Here is a 14,515-nt window from a genome sequence, read left to right on the forward strand (position 1 = left end):
CAGAGCCGCGCAAGACCTGGCTGCTGGAGGAGGGCGATCACGAGGGCGGCTTTGCCTCGCAGCGCAACGGGCCGTTCCAGAGCTCCCTCAACGATGGCAAGCACGGCAGCAAGTCGCGCGCCAAGAAGCCGAGCATCCTGCGGGGCATCGGGCACATGTTCCGCTTCGGCAAGAACCGCAAGGATGGCGTTGTGCCCGTTGACACATATGCCACGTCTGCAATTGGCTCAACGGCGCAGCCCATGAATGGACAGTCGCAGCAGCAGCAGCAGCAGCAGCACCAACAGCAGCAGCATCAATTGCAACAGCTGCAGCAGCAGCAGATACCAGCCGCAGCGCTTGCTGCACTGGAGCGCAATGGCAAGCCGCCAGCGTATCAGCCGCCGCCACCGCTGCCCGCACCCAATGCAGCGGGTGGCGGTGGTGCCGTGGGGCCTGGACGCGACTCAGCTGCTGCCACACTGAATGGTGGCATACACCAGAATGACATATTCAATCATCGCTATCAGCATTACGCGAACTATGAAGACCTGCACCAGCATCAGATTAGGTGAGCTGGGCTTGGGGCTTGCTTGCATTTACCTCACCCCTCATTGTGTTCATTTATGTATATATAAAGTGGTGCTGGCTCTAACAAACATTTTGCATGTTGAAGTATGTAAAAGTCAAGATATCGAGATGCATATTCAGGTATACTCAGATATACTTACCTAGATAGTATGGCAAGATAGTATTGAGTAAACTTGGGCTCACAGAACTATATTCAAGTTTGATACTGCAGATATGTCTGAGTACTTGGAAATCTGATTGAATTTACTGTTGAACAGTGTGTAAACTAGGGTTATGCAGTGGCTCTGAATTGTACATATGTATATAGATTTATTAGATGACATTTACTGAAGTTTTTTGTAAAACATTTTTGGAAAACGATTTTCGAACTGTTTATTGTTATGCGATATTCAATATATGCTTATTACATTTAGATTAAAGCAATTTTATTATTCTTTATACAGAGTCTAGACTTATTTTATGTCTGTACAGCTGAGATATCATATTTACATAGAATTTTATTTGAACATTGTTTGATATATTTAGATGCTAGAGGGAAGTGGATGAAAAGCCTCCACTTGAAATTTATTGTAATCTTGTAATGAAATCTTAGGGTATGTCGAATTATTATTTGTGTTTTATAATAACGCAGGAAAATACAGTAGAATCCACTTATAACCACTACGCTTACTAAACTTATATGGTTAAAGCGTCTTCCGGGTATATCAACGGTCCCTTGAGCGCCGTTTTAATCGGATTCTACTGTATTATGATTAAAAAAAATTAATTTAATGTCCGCATATTTTAGGTATTCTAGGAAATTTTACAGAATTGAACTGAAAGCTCATGCTCCTAGCTATTAAATCTTAGAATTTCAAAAAATTTAAATTTAAAATTAAATTATTATCATACATATGAGACTAAATTCAATGTACGCAGAGTATATAGTAAAAATCTTATAAATTATTATTATTAATTTACAACTAAATTCAGTTTGGCTTAGAAGCAACTCGCATAAATTCTCACTCAGGTTTTCCTAGGGTTTACCTAAAGGACCTTTTTCAATTTATATGTACATATTGCACTCAAAATTGTCTCTATTTATGTGTTTAGCACTGTTCGATGTGTATATGTGTATTGTTATTAACCCGTTGCTCTGTTTCATGTCTCTCTCTCTCTTTCTCTTTCTACTCTGTGCACACCGTGTCATGTACATGTATATGTATGTCTCTCTTCCCTGTTCATACTGTTCATACACACCACTACACGATCACTCACACACGACAACACGAACCCATCGCATCGTCCCACTACATGCTCATACACTATAATTAATGCATTAACCAACACTGGACACACGACAGCGACAGCGTTCAAGAGACGCTCTCGGAGTCGACGCTCGAGTGCATGCGACAGCAGGTGATCAGGCAGCGCATCAAGGTCGAGGCCGAAAGGTAACGGTAACACACATACTAACACACAGCTATGGTTTGGCTTAATATATGTCTCACACACACACACACACACACACATACACTCAAACACTCATATGTGCTAAACTCATTTCTTCATTTGTATTATATGCGAACTTTGCCTCTTGCGCTTTTGCAGTCGCCGCCATCAGCATTACCATTCGCAGCGCAGCGCCCGCTCCCAGGACATCAGCATGCACTCCAATTCCAGCGGGCAGCAGCCACCGTTGCCGCTGCCCCCGTCGGCGGCCGCCGTTGCCGCTGGCCATCAGCAGTCGAACGGAATGCGGCCAATGAGCAGCTACTACGAGTACGACACGGTGCAGCAGCAGCGCGTGGGCAGCATCAAGCACAGCCACAGCCACAGCCACAGTCACAGCCACAGCCATGGCCACAATCACAGCGGGCACCACAACGGCGGCAATGCCACGTCGTCGCCCATCAGCGTGAATGTGGCGCAGCCCCACTGGAAGGCAGCGGCCCTCAACGGCTACTCGCCGGCATCGTTGAACAGCAGCGCCCGCAGCCGTGGACCGTTCGTCACCCAGGTGACCATTCGGGAGCAGACCGGCATGCAGCAGGCGCAGACACAGTCACCGTCGCAGTCGCAGTCGCAGTCGCAGCAACCCACCTACCAGACCGTGCAGAAGATAGCGACAGCGCAGTCGCAGTCGCAATACGGCAGCGCTGCCGGCGCCCAGCCGCATGCGTCGAAGGTGTGACTATAGGTGCTGGCGCATGCGCGCGCCACACGCGACGTCCTCGTGGAGGGCCACCAGCACAGCCAGCACTCGGAGCTGAGCGAGGTGGAGGTCTTCTACTATGCCACCGAGTGCTGACTGGCCAGACAGCCAGGTAGCCAGACAGCCAGGTAGCCACGCAGCCAGGAGGAGACAGACAGGTCGCAGTGTGCGAGTCGCCAGCGGCCGGCAGAGCAAGCAATCAACTGGAAAGCAGTTTAAATTCATTTTTTTTTTTTTAACACATTTATAATTAATATATAAATACATATATATTGTATATTTTCATTATTTGACAAGAGGGGCCAGATAGCCCCAACATACACACACACACATGCATAGTTAAGCTCATTAAAATTATATTATACAATGAAAGTATTCCATGTAAAGAGAGAGGAAGAGAGCAAATGTAAATGCTGCTTCCTATACGAAAATATTTAAATATATATATTATATATCCATCTGCGAAGATTTACCAATGCATTGCGCTATAATTAAGCTAAGACATTAATTGTATTAATCGAAAGTCAAAGACCGTGTAAATAATTATTAAATATAGTTCGAATTGTATGGGCCGCAGCGGAACGAAAGAATGAAGGCTGAGGTAACTGAAACCTAAAGAACGAACGCATATATCATTTCATAGAATATCTATTTATGTAAGCTGCTATTAAGTCGCAAAAACATGGTAAACATTGCTTAAAATATTCCCTAAATTATGCTAACATTTATTGTAAACAAAACGAAAAGAAAAAGAAAAAAAATTAAAAATAAAAAATACTTGGAATTGTATTAGGCGCTTCAACCAAGCCAAAATCATGCTGTAAATATGTAACTGACATATATACATACATACATTTTTAGACATATATGCATATACAGATATGTATATATATATATATTAATCTACATATACCGTTAAAGACGTTTTTTTTTTTTTTCGTTTAGCTTTAAAGCAGACGCCATGCAAAAGAAAAAATGATGAAGATATGAAGTGAAACTTAAGAGTCCCAAGAATTTTTTTTTTTTTTATTATAATTATAATTATAATTATAACTATAAATATAAATATTATCTTTGCGTAAGCTACAATTATATGAAAGTACTTATAAATATGGAATACTTAATTAACATATGTATTAGCAATTAGCAATGCAAACATTGTGCAGCTTAAAGATGTCCCATCATTGCATCGAGAGAACTTCATATTAGAGAGCGCATTCATATAGAAACCATACACATTACGCTACATATTGTAATATTTGTGTATTTTGTGTATATTGCAAAATTTTGTTGCGAATTAAATAATTAAGTTTTCATATATCCATATAAGTAACTGCGTGTTTTATTTTTGAGTTATAGAAGTCAATATATCATACGATTTAAGGACCATTTTGATAATTATTATAATTTCCCCGTAAGCATCGTACACCTCTAAGGGACGCTAGCATATCTGAGCTATGATTTCCCATAATGCATTTATGCCCATTTAAACGGGGCATTCAGGATATAATGGTTTTGTAGGCGTGGCAGGGTATATTCTTCTTCAGACGACAAACTAAGTCGGCATATGGTTTGCTCGTATATATATTCGTCTGTTTGTACGTGTACCCATTTGTCCGTCCATCGAATATCTCTCGGTATATTTGTCCCTTCATCTGTATGAGTGGAGAAATTTTGTAAATCGTCCTGTAAAAGCTCCAAAGTTGAAATTTACGTAGTAGAAATTCATAATATATTTCGATACTTGACCCATTTCTCGATTATCGAAAAGAATGATTTGACTTCGTGCTTTCTTAGCGTACCTTGAATACCAATCCACCAAAAGATGGTAACGTCCAATTATCTGTAGGGTTTCCTGTAATGCATACAAAGGTTTCGTTGTAGTTCATGTAGTTTTGGGCATTTCCTAGCTAAGCAGGTTCGATCAAAGAAGTTTTACAGGATTTATTAGGCACATCCCAACCATTTCAGATTGAATTGAATGGAATTAAAGAACTACTAACGACATACAGCAATCATTAAACTTCAAAATGTGTGTAGAAAAAAAACAGAGTACGGTAAAATATGTGTATTGGGATTATTTTGTGAGCAACTCAATACAAATAGCAAAGTCTCCCATAATTTGGCTGTTGAATTGCCACTGACATCAAATTGATTGGGAACTGTTGGAGCACTCACCCCGAAACGCTGATAGTTTCTGTTGCTCTTCGTCTGACCGGGGAACTGTCTAACCGTAATTGTCAAGTGCTGCAATTGATCTGCCAAGTGATTAATTATTTGGACGAGATCTTTGTAGGCGCAGCTCCAGTGGCGGCGCGTTTCGTCGTTGACTTTGGCTTCGACTTGGATTTCTGGCCTGTTTTCTTCGATATGGGCCGCATCCCGGCCGACGTTCCCGAGGGCAGCAGCAGCTTGGATGTCGCCTTGGTCGTTACCGAGGGCAATGCACCGCCCGCCAGTCGGTGACCATTATTTTTAGACTTACTAGTACTTTTATTGCGGCAACAGTTACCGCCTTCACCAGCACCAGCCAATGAGGTGGGCTGTCGGCTTTGATTTGGTGCCTTTGGCAGCTCAACGGGTGTTATCGGAGTAAAGTTCCTTAGGGACTCCTTGCTGGGCGTTTTGGACCAGCGTTCACTGTTGAGCATACGGGAAGGAAACTGTATAGGATATAGGGCTTTGCCATGGCTATCCATGTACTCACTCGGGCATTCCTCCGGGTGGTATGACCACATCCAGGACATTATCGATCAGGCGCGTCTTCAGTGTGCAATCGTTCTTCGTGGTCGAGTGAATGGATGGCGATGTATTGATCTCGATAAGCCACGGCTTCAGATTGTTATCGATAATAATATCATAGCCATACACCTCAAAGCAATGCCGATCATTGGCCATCACCGGGGCTACAGCGTCTAGAGAATGTCGTATCGTCTCCAATATACGGGAAGATAGTGTCTTCGATACGCCCTCGCCACGTATGCTGTCCAAATAGAGCCAGAGATTTTGCATGGACCATTTGCCGCCATGTATCGAATTGTATTCCTTCTGCAGGATATAGATGAGGATGAGAATTATGATGATGGTAATAATGATGATCATTAAACATAGGTGATGAATGTGATTTACATTATTCTTTTGTATGCTAACATTCGTGAGATGCATGTACACATTATCGATCTCGGTCTGATCGTATCTCTGGGTACAGAAGCGACAGAAGCCCTCGTTATACAGATAAGCTTTGATCGGATTGAATGAGGTGACCAGCACGTACAGTCGCAGATCAAACTTTTTGCCACCAATGAGTAGAGGATTGTCAATGTACTTGGAGATGACGCAGGTGTCGCGATGAAAGTGGGGATAGAATGTGCGAGCCTCATAGGCGAACCGCTTGAGCTTGGACAGTTTGTTGATCAGATAGATGCCAACACCTTGTGACTTATCCGATGGCTTCACAATCCAGGTACTCGCCGGATTCTTATGGAATTGTTCGACGAACAAATTGTAATCGGCGGGCAGTACAAATGTCATCGGTATTATATCCAGGTGCATATAGCGTGTGCCGCCCACACCCAATTTCGTATCATTCGGATGCGTTGCGGCCAATGCGTCTCCCTTGCGCTCCAAGTCCTTGCGATAACGCTTAATGTTCTTTATCAACAGATCCTTTCGCGACAGTTCCATCGAGTTGGGGAAGTGATTGATTATTCTGCAAAAGTATTAGATGTATCAGATCGTATATGGAAATCTCTTACCACAACTACATAGATCGCTACATGAGTAACTATGTCTATACCTGTACCTCTCTATATAGATCTGCATGCATACTTACTGATCGGATCGCATGCGATAGGGATGATCGACCCCAAAGATGTAACGACAGTTCTGCGCGCACGCCCAGTACAGATTCCACTCGCCATCGAAGGCGGGCACCTTGTGCCAGCCCCTCTTCTGAAAGTTGTTGATCAGCGCCGTTTTATCGCAGTCAGTGCTATAGTAGATGCAGCTGCGTTCTTTACGCGGCCAAGGCCTCTCCCTGGACACCAGCCCGAAGATATGTAGCGGCAGTGGTAATGTCGTCTTGCTGCTGCTTTTGCTCACGCATGGCCTCACGTCTCTGCTGCTCTTCTTTTTCTTTAATCGACTTTTCATTCTGGCAACTGCAACGCCAACAACAAGGTTACATACAATTTAGAATTTTGTGTTCACTGAACGTGTCCAGAATGGCGCTAGAGGGTTATCTACTATAATACTGGGAATTTTTAATACTTATATTCTTAATAGAGCTCGTGCTCTATGTGAAAATTTTATGGAATATCTAGAATATTTAGTAAACTCAGCCAACTCGCTGTCTTTCTAAATAAATGAACAGCCTGCTATTTGTGTAACTTTTAGATTAATCAAATCAGAACAATCGAAGCTGTGGAAGGGCAGAGAATGATGGTGAGAAGTATAAAGAGATTGAGAAGGAAAAAAATGAAAAAGAGGAAGGGGCATAAAATGAGCAATAGGAAGAGAAAGACTATGAGAATGAGCCTGGGAAAAGGAAACACAAAGTGATAAAGAGGAGGTGGGAAAAATAGAAGAAGATATAGAGGAATTCTGAGATAGGAAGACAGAAGAGAGAAGGGAGATAGGGAGAGAGAAAGGTAGATTGAAAAAGAGAGAGAGAGAGAGAGAGAGAGAGTGAGAGAGAGACAGAAGTCAAGATAAAAGAGAGTGAGAAAGAGACAAAAAAGAGAGTGAGTGGGTGAGGGACTAGAATAAACTGAGAGAGACCGAGAAAACGAAAGAGACAAAGCTGAGAATCGAAGCTCACAATTAATTCTCTTATTGGACTATATAAATATATAGCTCAGCTCAAGATCAAACGCAGATCTAAGGATTGAAATTTGAAGCAATTATTAAATTATTTTCTTACACTGCACTTCCAAGTATTCCCAGTATTCCTAGCCGCAAACAAAGAGCGATGGAAATAAAATGTTGGCCAATCAGAAGCCAAGCGAAATTGGGAGGGAAATTCTATTTAGAGTTCTGATTGGACCGATTTACGGCGAGCGGTTGCCACTGGATGAGAGCTTTTCTCGCCACAAAATAGAGCTGATGTTTGCCTCAGTGAGCCGTGTGTACCCAACAGATTGGATAACAATGAGCCACTTTATATAGATACTGGGCAGCGGTGCATACACTCGCATTGTCAATGCCGAGCAGCTGTGCAAAGCCACACACACAAATGTGATTCGTGTGTGTCCGGCTGATCAAGCAGTTGCCTGATCGCTGTTGATTAGATCACATTATGCAGGCGGCTATTGAAAGCGAAAGTGTTAATTTCACCTTAACGCCCATTAGCAATTACAATAGTCACATTCTCCTTCCCCCACCCTCCCTCCTTCGTCAAAAAAAGATGAGACAATTCACAGGTAATTTTGTTGGTTTTTCGTATTCCGGATATTGTTGGGTTTCTTTGGTGGGTTCTAAGGGTGATCACCGCGCAGCAGTTAACCAGGGCTAAGCAAATAGACTTTGACATATTTGCAGCGTTTCGTGCGGAGGTCTACCTGGTTAGTTAGTTGGTTGCTCATTCGCGCAATTCACACGTTTGACCAATGCCCGCCAAAGGGCAACCGGGCAACCGGGGTGCCACAACAATAACCGGCCATTGTCCGCCCTCCACTCGCAGCTGGCTATAAATGCCCGCTGGCGGTCAACAAAGTTCAACAGTCAGCCAGCACAAGGTGTCCAGTCGAGAGCACGGATTGAAAACCAAAAACTTAAATACGAAGCAAAACAGTTTGTGGATAGATAAGCCCAGGCCCAACTCATCAACATGAAGATCTATGCTCTAGCATTGCCCGCTCTACTGCTGCTGGCGCTGGCAGCACCTGGCGAGGCCACCTTTGGCAAGCTGGGCCTGGTGGTGGGCGGCACTGGCGGCGGCTATGGCGCAGCCTATCCATATTCAGCCGGTGGCTATGGTGGTGGCTACGGCGGCGGATACGGCGGTGGCTACGGCGGCGGCTATGGCTATGGCAACGAGAACATTGTCAAGGTGATCAAGGTATCGGTGCTGCCCAGCGGAGGATATGGCGGCGGCTATAGCGGTGGCTATGGAGGCGGCTATGCCAGCGGTGGCTTCGTTGGCGCCGCTCCGGCCATATCCACCTCGGCCGTGGTCACGCCCGTGGTGACGTCGGTGGCAACACCTGTTATAGCCGGCGGCATTGGCGGTGGCTATGGAGGCGGCTATGGAGGCGGCTATGGAGGCGGCATTGGCGGCGGCTATGGCGGCTATGGAGGCTATGGTGGCTACGCCGGTGGTGCAGCACTGCCCATTTCATATGGCATTGGCAATGGCTACGGCGTCGGCGGTGGCTTTGGACTGGGCTTCGGCGCGCCCGCCGCCCTGGGCGGTGGCGGTTGGTGCTAGGCGGTGATTACTGTAACAACTGAGAGCGACTTGTTCATACATATAACACATACGAATATCCCTAAATAAATGTCTCCTCTTTTTTTTTTTTTGTAAACAATAAACAAAACGTAAATTATGAATAAATAAATTGTTTAATTGGAAATCCCAAAGAATTATCAAAAGAAAAATCTCTCTCTAGCTCAAAGCTCAATGTGAATTTGGATCAGTAATCATGAATTTTCTGGCATTTGTGCAATTGAGTTTCGTAATTTGTCAATTACCAAATTCGTGGGCCAACAATTGCCACACGAGCCGAAGATGTGCGTTGACCTTCAAATAGGTCTGGGTAGGGAAACGAAATTGAAATTGAAATTGAGAGTAGTTGAGCCCGGCCGGTGCACAGCCTCGCAATCCGTGTGGACAGATCCACTTAGCTCGCCACAGTCACAAATGGTAATGAAGTGCCAAACGAGCGGGGCCAAACCCAAACTTCAAGCCAAACAGTGGCCCAAGAATATGGTGATGGCACGCCACTTGGCTACAAATTGCTGCCACTCGAAACGGCCCAAAAGCTTGAGGTCTGGCCAATGTGTAAATTGGCTATGATTTCATATTTGCCAAGTTCAAAAAAAAAAAAAAAAAAAAAAAAAAAAAAAAAAAAAAAAAAAAAAAAAAAAAAAAAAAAAATCACAAGTCAAACAACAAGCAAACACTTTTAAATAGTTGAAGTAATTTATATGCAACGGGGCAGAGCGAGCTTTCTTTTGTCTATATAGAGAGATAAAGAACAGCTATATGCCTAAGGCCTAAGCTCATCTATTCATCTAACCAAGCATGATTTATGTAATCCAGCCGTGTTCAGGAAAATAGCAGTGCGACTGGCTTCAAGCGTCAAGCAATCAAATTTAGTGATAGAATAAAACGAATATTAAATTTAACATATAATCAATTTTTGTTATTTATTTCTGTACTTTTTTTTTTCGAAAATTTTGGAGCGTTTGGTTCTTCGTAAAGAAAAACTAAAAGAATTTTGTTGTTCATAAAGCGAGCAAAAAGTGGCAAAAATCTTTTTGACATTAGACTGACCTCATATATTATATTAACATATATTTTTTTGGTCTAATACTAAGTTGTACATAAATTGTTTTTTTTTTTTTTTTTTTTTTTTTTGTGTTTTTATTTATTTATTTATTTATTTCTTTATTTTTTTATATTTTTGTTAGAGCTTTACTGGGTCGTTGGCTTTGGAATTATTCGGTTTAAGTTTTATTCGGTTTATCTTCGGGGACTAACGGTCTCTTCGGACGTAGTATGGCCACTTGGATTTAGCTAACGCCAGCGTAGAAAAAAGAATTCGATGTTTCTTCTAAGTATAGAGTGTACACATAAAGCATAACATATATACATACATAAGAGATGATGCATGTATATGTCGGGAACATCCGGGTTGGGTAATTGAATTCCTATTCTCATGTCTTAGGCAAATACGATTTGCCGGCTCAACAATTGTCCGATAAAGCAACGAGCCATGCCAACGGCCCATTCAGCAATATTTGTACAAGTTCAACTATAAATGTAACTAGACTATCAGCTGCGATATTCCTAGAGCTTGTTTGAGAACTTGTGAATACATATGTTGCACGTCTGCCATAAAGACCAGCGGCATCTGGTGTAAACTTTGTAAATTGATATGCGATTCAATTTGCATACACGTTTGGGCCAAAAATAAAAACGGGTATTACTAATGGCTGTTAGACGTGGGCCCCTAAAAATGGCTGCGATACGCGCCCTTTGCGCAGCGGACGTGGCTTACGCTCTAGACTCGGCTTAACTTTAAGCTGAATGCTGGAATCTGTTTGCACAGCATTTTGCTCGCTCGGTTAGCACATCGAGCCACAGCGGGAGCTGGGGCCAAAGCCGTCTGCTACGTGGAGCCATGCACAAGATCTAGCCCGAATGAGCGACAATGGGCGCTTGGGTCGCAGCTCCTCAATACATACATACAATGGGTGATGTGCGAATGTGTTGACACTGAGAAAAATATACACATATATACACACATACATACTATATACATATATAGATATTTATATTGCCAAGGGAAAAGCCTAATCGAGTGTGAAATGCAAACAAGAGATTTATACCCTTCATAAAAATCAAGCCAATTTTTATTACAAATTATAAAATTTTGACTATGGCAAAAAAAAAAAAAAAAAAAAACAAAAAAACAAAAACGAAAAAACACAGAAAATTAAATAAGAAAAACAAATTAAAAGTAATTGCAAAAATAAGTTCAGTAAACATAAAGTAAATAAGAAAAGTAGCAATAGAAAGTTTTAAAGTTTCAAAAGCCTTTTAACATATTTAACATTAATTAAAAGTTATCAATCTTCATCAAGAACCTAAGACCGAGCCATACACTCCAACAAAAAAGAAACTAAATATTAAATAAATAAAAATTTTAAATGGGTTTCTCCATGCATATGGACAAACGGTGGGGCCTTTGAATAGAAATATTTTAAGAACTTTATTTTGAAAAATATTTACAATTTATTAAAATTAAGAATAGCTTTAAAATATTAAACAAGCTGAGTAAAATAACTTAAATAAAATTATAATTACAAAAATATTTAATTACTTATTTTTCTTATGATTCAGCAAATTATAAATAAAATATTTATTATTTTTATTACCTTGCAAATTCGTCTGAGAAAATTAGAAAAGATTATGCAGTAAATGTTTAAGAATTTTATGAGAATTTTAAATTGAAAATAGATTTTTTGTAATACATCAAATTAAAAACACAAAAATATAAGCATAAGATATATTTTACTAAATAGTTTACATATAAAAAATTTTATAATTTAAAATAAAAAAATAAAAAATAAATAAATAAAAAATAAAAAAATAAAAAAATTTTAAAATAAATATTTTTTATTCAGCATAACTTTATTCTTGAGAAATTAAGCGAGGATTATGGCAGTTCGACTCTGATATATATATAAATGTATACAAAGCGATCCACTGTTTCTTGCAGTGTAATGACATTTTGGGAATTACCTGCGCTTCTTGCGAATCGTTTTGACGGCTGACAGCAAACGCAAGTGTTATTTGCCCAGAGAGGTGAGAAAATATCTCAGTTTATGGTTAAGTAGTAGACTTGACAGACACACATCGAGGCGACAGGGCGACAGATCGCTGGATAGCACGCCAAATATATACACACATACACACATACATGCACACACACACACACACGCACACAAATGCATAGCTGGCTAAAAAAGCTATCTGTACGGATGGATGGATGGCTGACTGTCTGGATAGTTGGACAATCGGCTGGCTGTTGGGACGCGCCTTAGTTTTTGGCATTGCGGTGTGGCCCATAAGTAACTATTTATGAATTAAGCAAACAGCTTGATGAGCTCCAAAGTGTCGCTGCTGTTGCTGCTGTCGTTGCTGCTGCTGTCGATCGGGTCCAGCTTAAAGCATAAGATTTGTATTATTAGAACCACAAACGCACACGCACACGCACACACAGACACGGACACAAGGGACAGCGTCGCAGTCGACGCTGGCTGCTGCGTTGGCCTATAAATTTGTGCGTATCGGCATTTGGGAACATCAGTTGAGTTTTGTCTAGACCAGGCAGCGCACGCACTTATCCATATCCGTATCCAGTTCAGTTCAAAGAGATGAAGCTCTTCGTTTGCATTGTGGTTGCCGTGCTGGCGCTCGGTGCGCCCGCCCAGGCCTTCCTGGGCGCCAAGCTGGCCTTGCTGAAGGCCATTACCGGTGGTGGCAGCGGCGGCGGCGGCGGTGGTGGCGGTGGCTACGGCGGCGGCTATGGCAGCGGCGGCTACTCCGGCGGATACAACCAGGGCTACTACACACAGTCCAGCCGTCCAGTCTATAGCTCAGGCGGCGGTGGTTATGGCGGTGGCTACGGCGGTGGTTATGGCGGTGGCTATGGCGGCGGCTATGGCGGCGGTGAACAAGTCATCAAGGTCATCAAAGTGATTGAGCAGCCTCAGAGCTATGCTCGTTCCAGTGGCGGCTATGGCGGTGGCTATGGCGGTGGCTATGGTGGTGGTTATGGCGGTGGTTATGGCGGTGGCTATGGCGGCGGCAGCAGCAGCAGCTATGCCTCTTCCAACAGCTACGCAAGTGCCGCTCCCGTGCAGACCATCCAGACCAGCGCTGTGGCTCAGGCCGTGCCAGCCATAAGCTACTCCGCTCCCGCACCAGCGCCAGTGACCTATTCCGCTCCGGCACCACAGCCCGCTCCGATTACGTACTCGGTGCCCGCACCACAGCCCGCTCCGATTACCTACTCGGTGCCCGCACCACAGCCGGTGGTGCGCGTGCAGCCAGCACCAGTGACATACAGCGTGCCAGCACCACAGCCGGTGGTGCGCGTGCAGCCAGCTCCAGTCTCATATTCAGTGCCCGCACCACAGCCGGTGGTGAACGTGCAGCCAGCTCCAGTCTCATATCCAGTGCCCGCACCACAGCCCGTGTCGCGCCAATACGTGAAGACCATCAAGGTCATTGTCGACGATGCCAACAGCGGCACCAACCACCTGCCCAGCCCAGTCTACGGACCGCCCGCGGGCGCTGGCAGCGGCTGGAACGGTGGCTGGAACAACGGTGGTGCCAGCTACAGCAATGCTGGCTGGAACAACGGTGGTGCCAGCTACAGCAATGCTGGCTGGAACAACGGTGGTGCCAGCTACAACAACGGCGGCTGGAAGAGCGGCGGCATCTGGGAGAAATTGGCGTCCGGCTGCTAGGCAGCTCAGCAGCTGCCACACCCTTATCCCCCACGCCCCCACGAGCTTGCTACACTAACTGCCCACGATCTATGTATATCTACTCAACTGTTTAAAATTATTAATCTTTTTTTTTTTAGTTTTAAATACATTATCGAATAAATGTTCTCCCAAATTGCTCGTCTTCTCAACTCTGTGTAAATAGTATAAAACGAGAATAAAAGTCAGCTCATTGTGCAATATCCTCAAAACCAAATAGCCGCAAATTATTTTGACCTTATATGGTTATGTAATCGAGAATTTGAATAGCTGCCGTTGTATTTTAATTTGCTTTTTTTCCTTTTTTTTTTTTGGGGAATTTTTAGTTTCAGCATTTCTGTTTAGTTTGTTGGGGTTTTGGGCTGGTCTCGAGGTGTTCTACATAAATAGACATATGTAGAGATGTGTGTGTGTATGTATATGTACATATTAGAAAATTTATCACCTAACTGCTAAATGTAATCAAGCGCGAATGCTAATCAATCGCTGGCACTGAAGCGGACTTGGACTTGAGTGGGACTGTTCCATTAT

General features: G+C 43.1%; 4 protein-coding genes across 11 annotated transcripts in view; 3 read left to right on the plus strand and 1 right to left on the minus strand.

Moving 5' to 3' along the window:
* The window catches only part of LOC6584117 (partitioning defective 3 homolog), a 49,170-nt gene extending 45,351 nt beyond the window's left edge, over nt 1–3,819 (plus strand). For 2 of the 3 annotated variants that reach the window (XM_015161662.3, XM_015161663.3), the window contains 3 exons: nt 4–550; nt 1,914–2,003; nt 2,161–3,819. In XM_015161662.3, the coding sequence (XP_015017148.1) occupies nt 4–550; nt 1,914–2,003; nt 2,161–2,743 (1,220 nt within the window). In that variant the 3' untranslated portion in view covers nt 2,744–3,819. The remainder of the gene's footprint in view (nt 1–3; nt 551–1,913; nt 2,004–2,160) is intronic. The other variant, XM_002009741.4, reaches the window with a different exon arrangement.
* A 263-nt stretch (nt 3,820–4,082) lies between these two features.
* On the minus strand, nt 4,083–7,123 carry LOC6584119 (probable tubulin polyglutamylase TTLL1). Of its 5 annotated transcripts, none has more exons than XM_044010228.1 (6): nt 6,597–7,123; nt 5,894–6,473; nt 5,472–5,812; nt 4,943–5,404; nt 4,567–4,619; nt 4,083–4,419 (listed from the first exon to the last, which is right to left on the minus strand). In XM_044010228.1, exons 1-4 carry the CDS (start codon nt 6,914–6,916, stop codon nt 5,038–5,040), a joined length of 1,608 nt encoding a protein of 535 aa, XP_043866163.1. In that variant the 5' UTR covers nt 6,917–7,123; the 3' UTR covers nt 4,083–4,419; nt 4,567–4,619; nt 4,943–5,037. The 5 variants fall into 5 exon arrangements, with proteins under 5 accessions (XP_043866163.1, XP_002009779.1, XP_032588039.1 ...); XM_002009743.4 differs by having other exon boundaries at nt 4,083–4,450; XM_032732148.2 differs by having other exon boundaries at nt 4,083–4,450; nt 4,514–4,619.
* Nucleotides 7,124–8,466: 1,343 nt separating this feature from the next.
* LOC116803666 (glycine-rich cell wall structural protein 1.8) lies at nt 8,467–9,247 on the plus strand. The gene has a single exon (XM_032732156.2). It carries the CDS (start codon nt 8,592–8,594, stop codon nt 9,189–9,191), a length of 600 nt encoding a protein of 199 aa, XP_032588047.1. The 5' UTR covers nt 8,467–8,591; the 3' UTR covers nt 9,192–9,247.
* A 3,539-nt stretch (nt 9,248–12,786) lies between these two features.
* LOC6584120 (pupal cuticle protein 36a) lies at nt 12,787–14,201 on the plus strand. Of its 2 annotated transcripts, XM_032732153.2 has the most exons (2): nt 12,787–13,826; nt 13,863–14,201. In XM_032732153.2, exons 1-2 carry the CDS (start codon nt 12,869–12,871, stop codon nt 13,964–13,966), a joined length of 1,062 nt encoding a protein of 353 aa, XP_032588044.1. In that variant the 5' UTR covers nt 12,787–12,868; the 3' UTR covers nt 13,967–14,201. The 2 variants fall into 2 exon arrangements, with proteins under 2 accessions (XP_032588044.1, XP_032588043.1); XM_032732152.2 differs by having other exon boundaries at nt 12,787–14,201.
* The last annotated feature ends 314 nt before the right edge of the window (nt 14,202–14,515 follow it).

This window comes from Drosophila mojavensis, unplaced genomic scaffold (assembly GCF_018153725.1).
Source record: "Drosophila mojavensis isolate 15081-1352.22 unplaced genomic scaffold, ASM1815372v1 contig_136, whole genome shotgun sequence".
In the NCBI taxonomy this organism is placed as follows: domain Eukaryota; kingdom Metazoa; phylum Arthropoda; class Insecta; order Diptera; family Drosophilidae; genus Drosophila; species Drosophila mojavensis.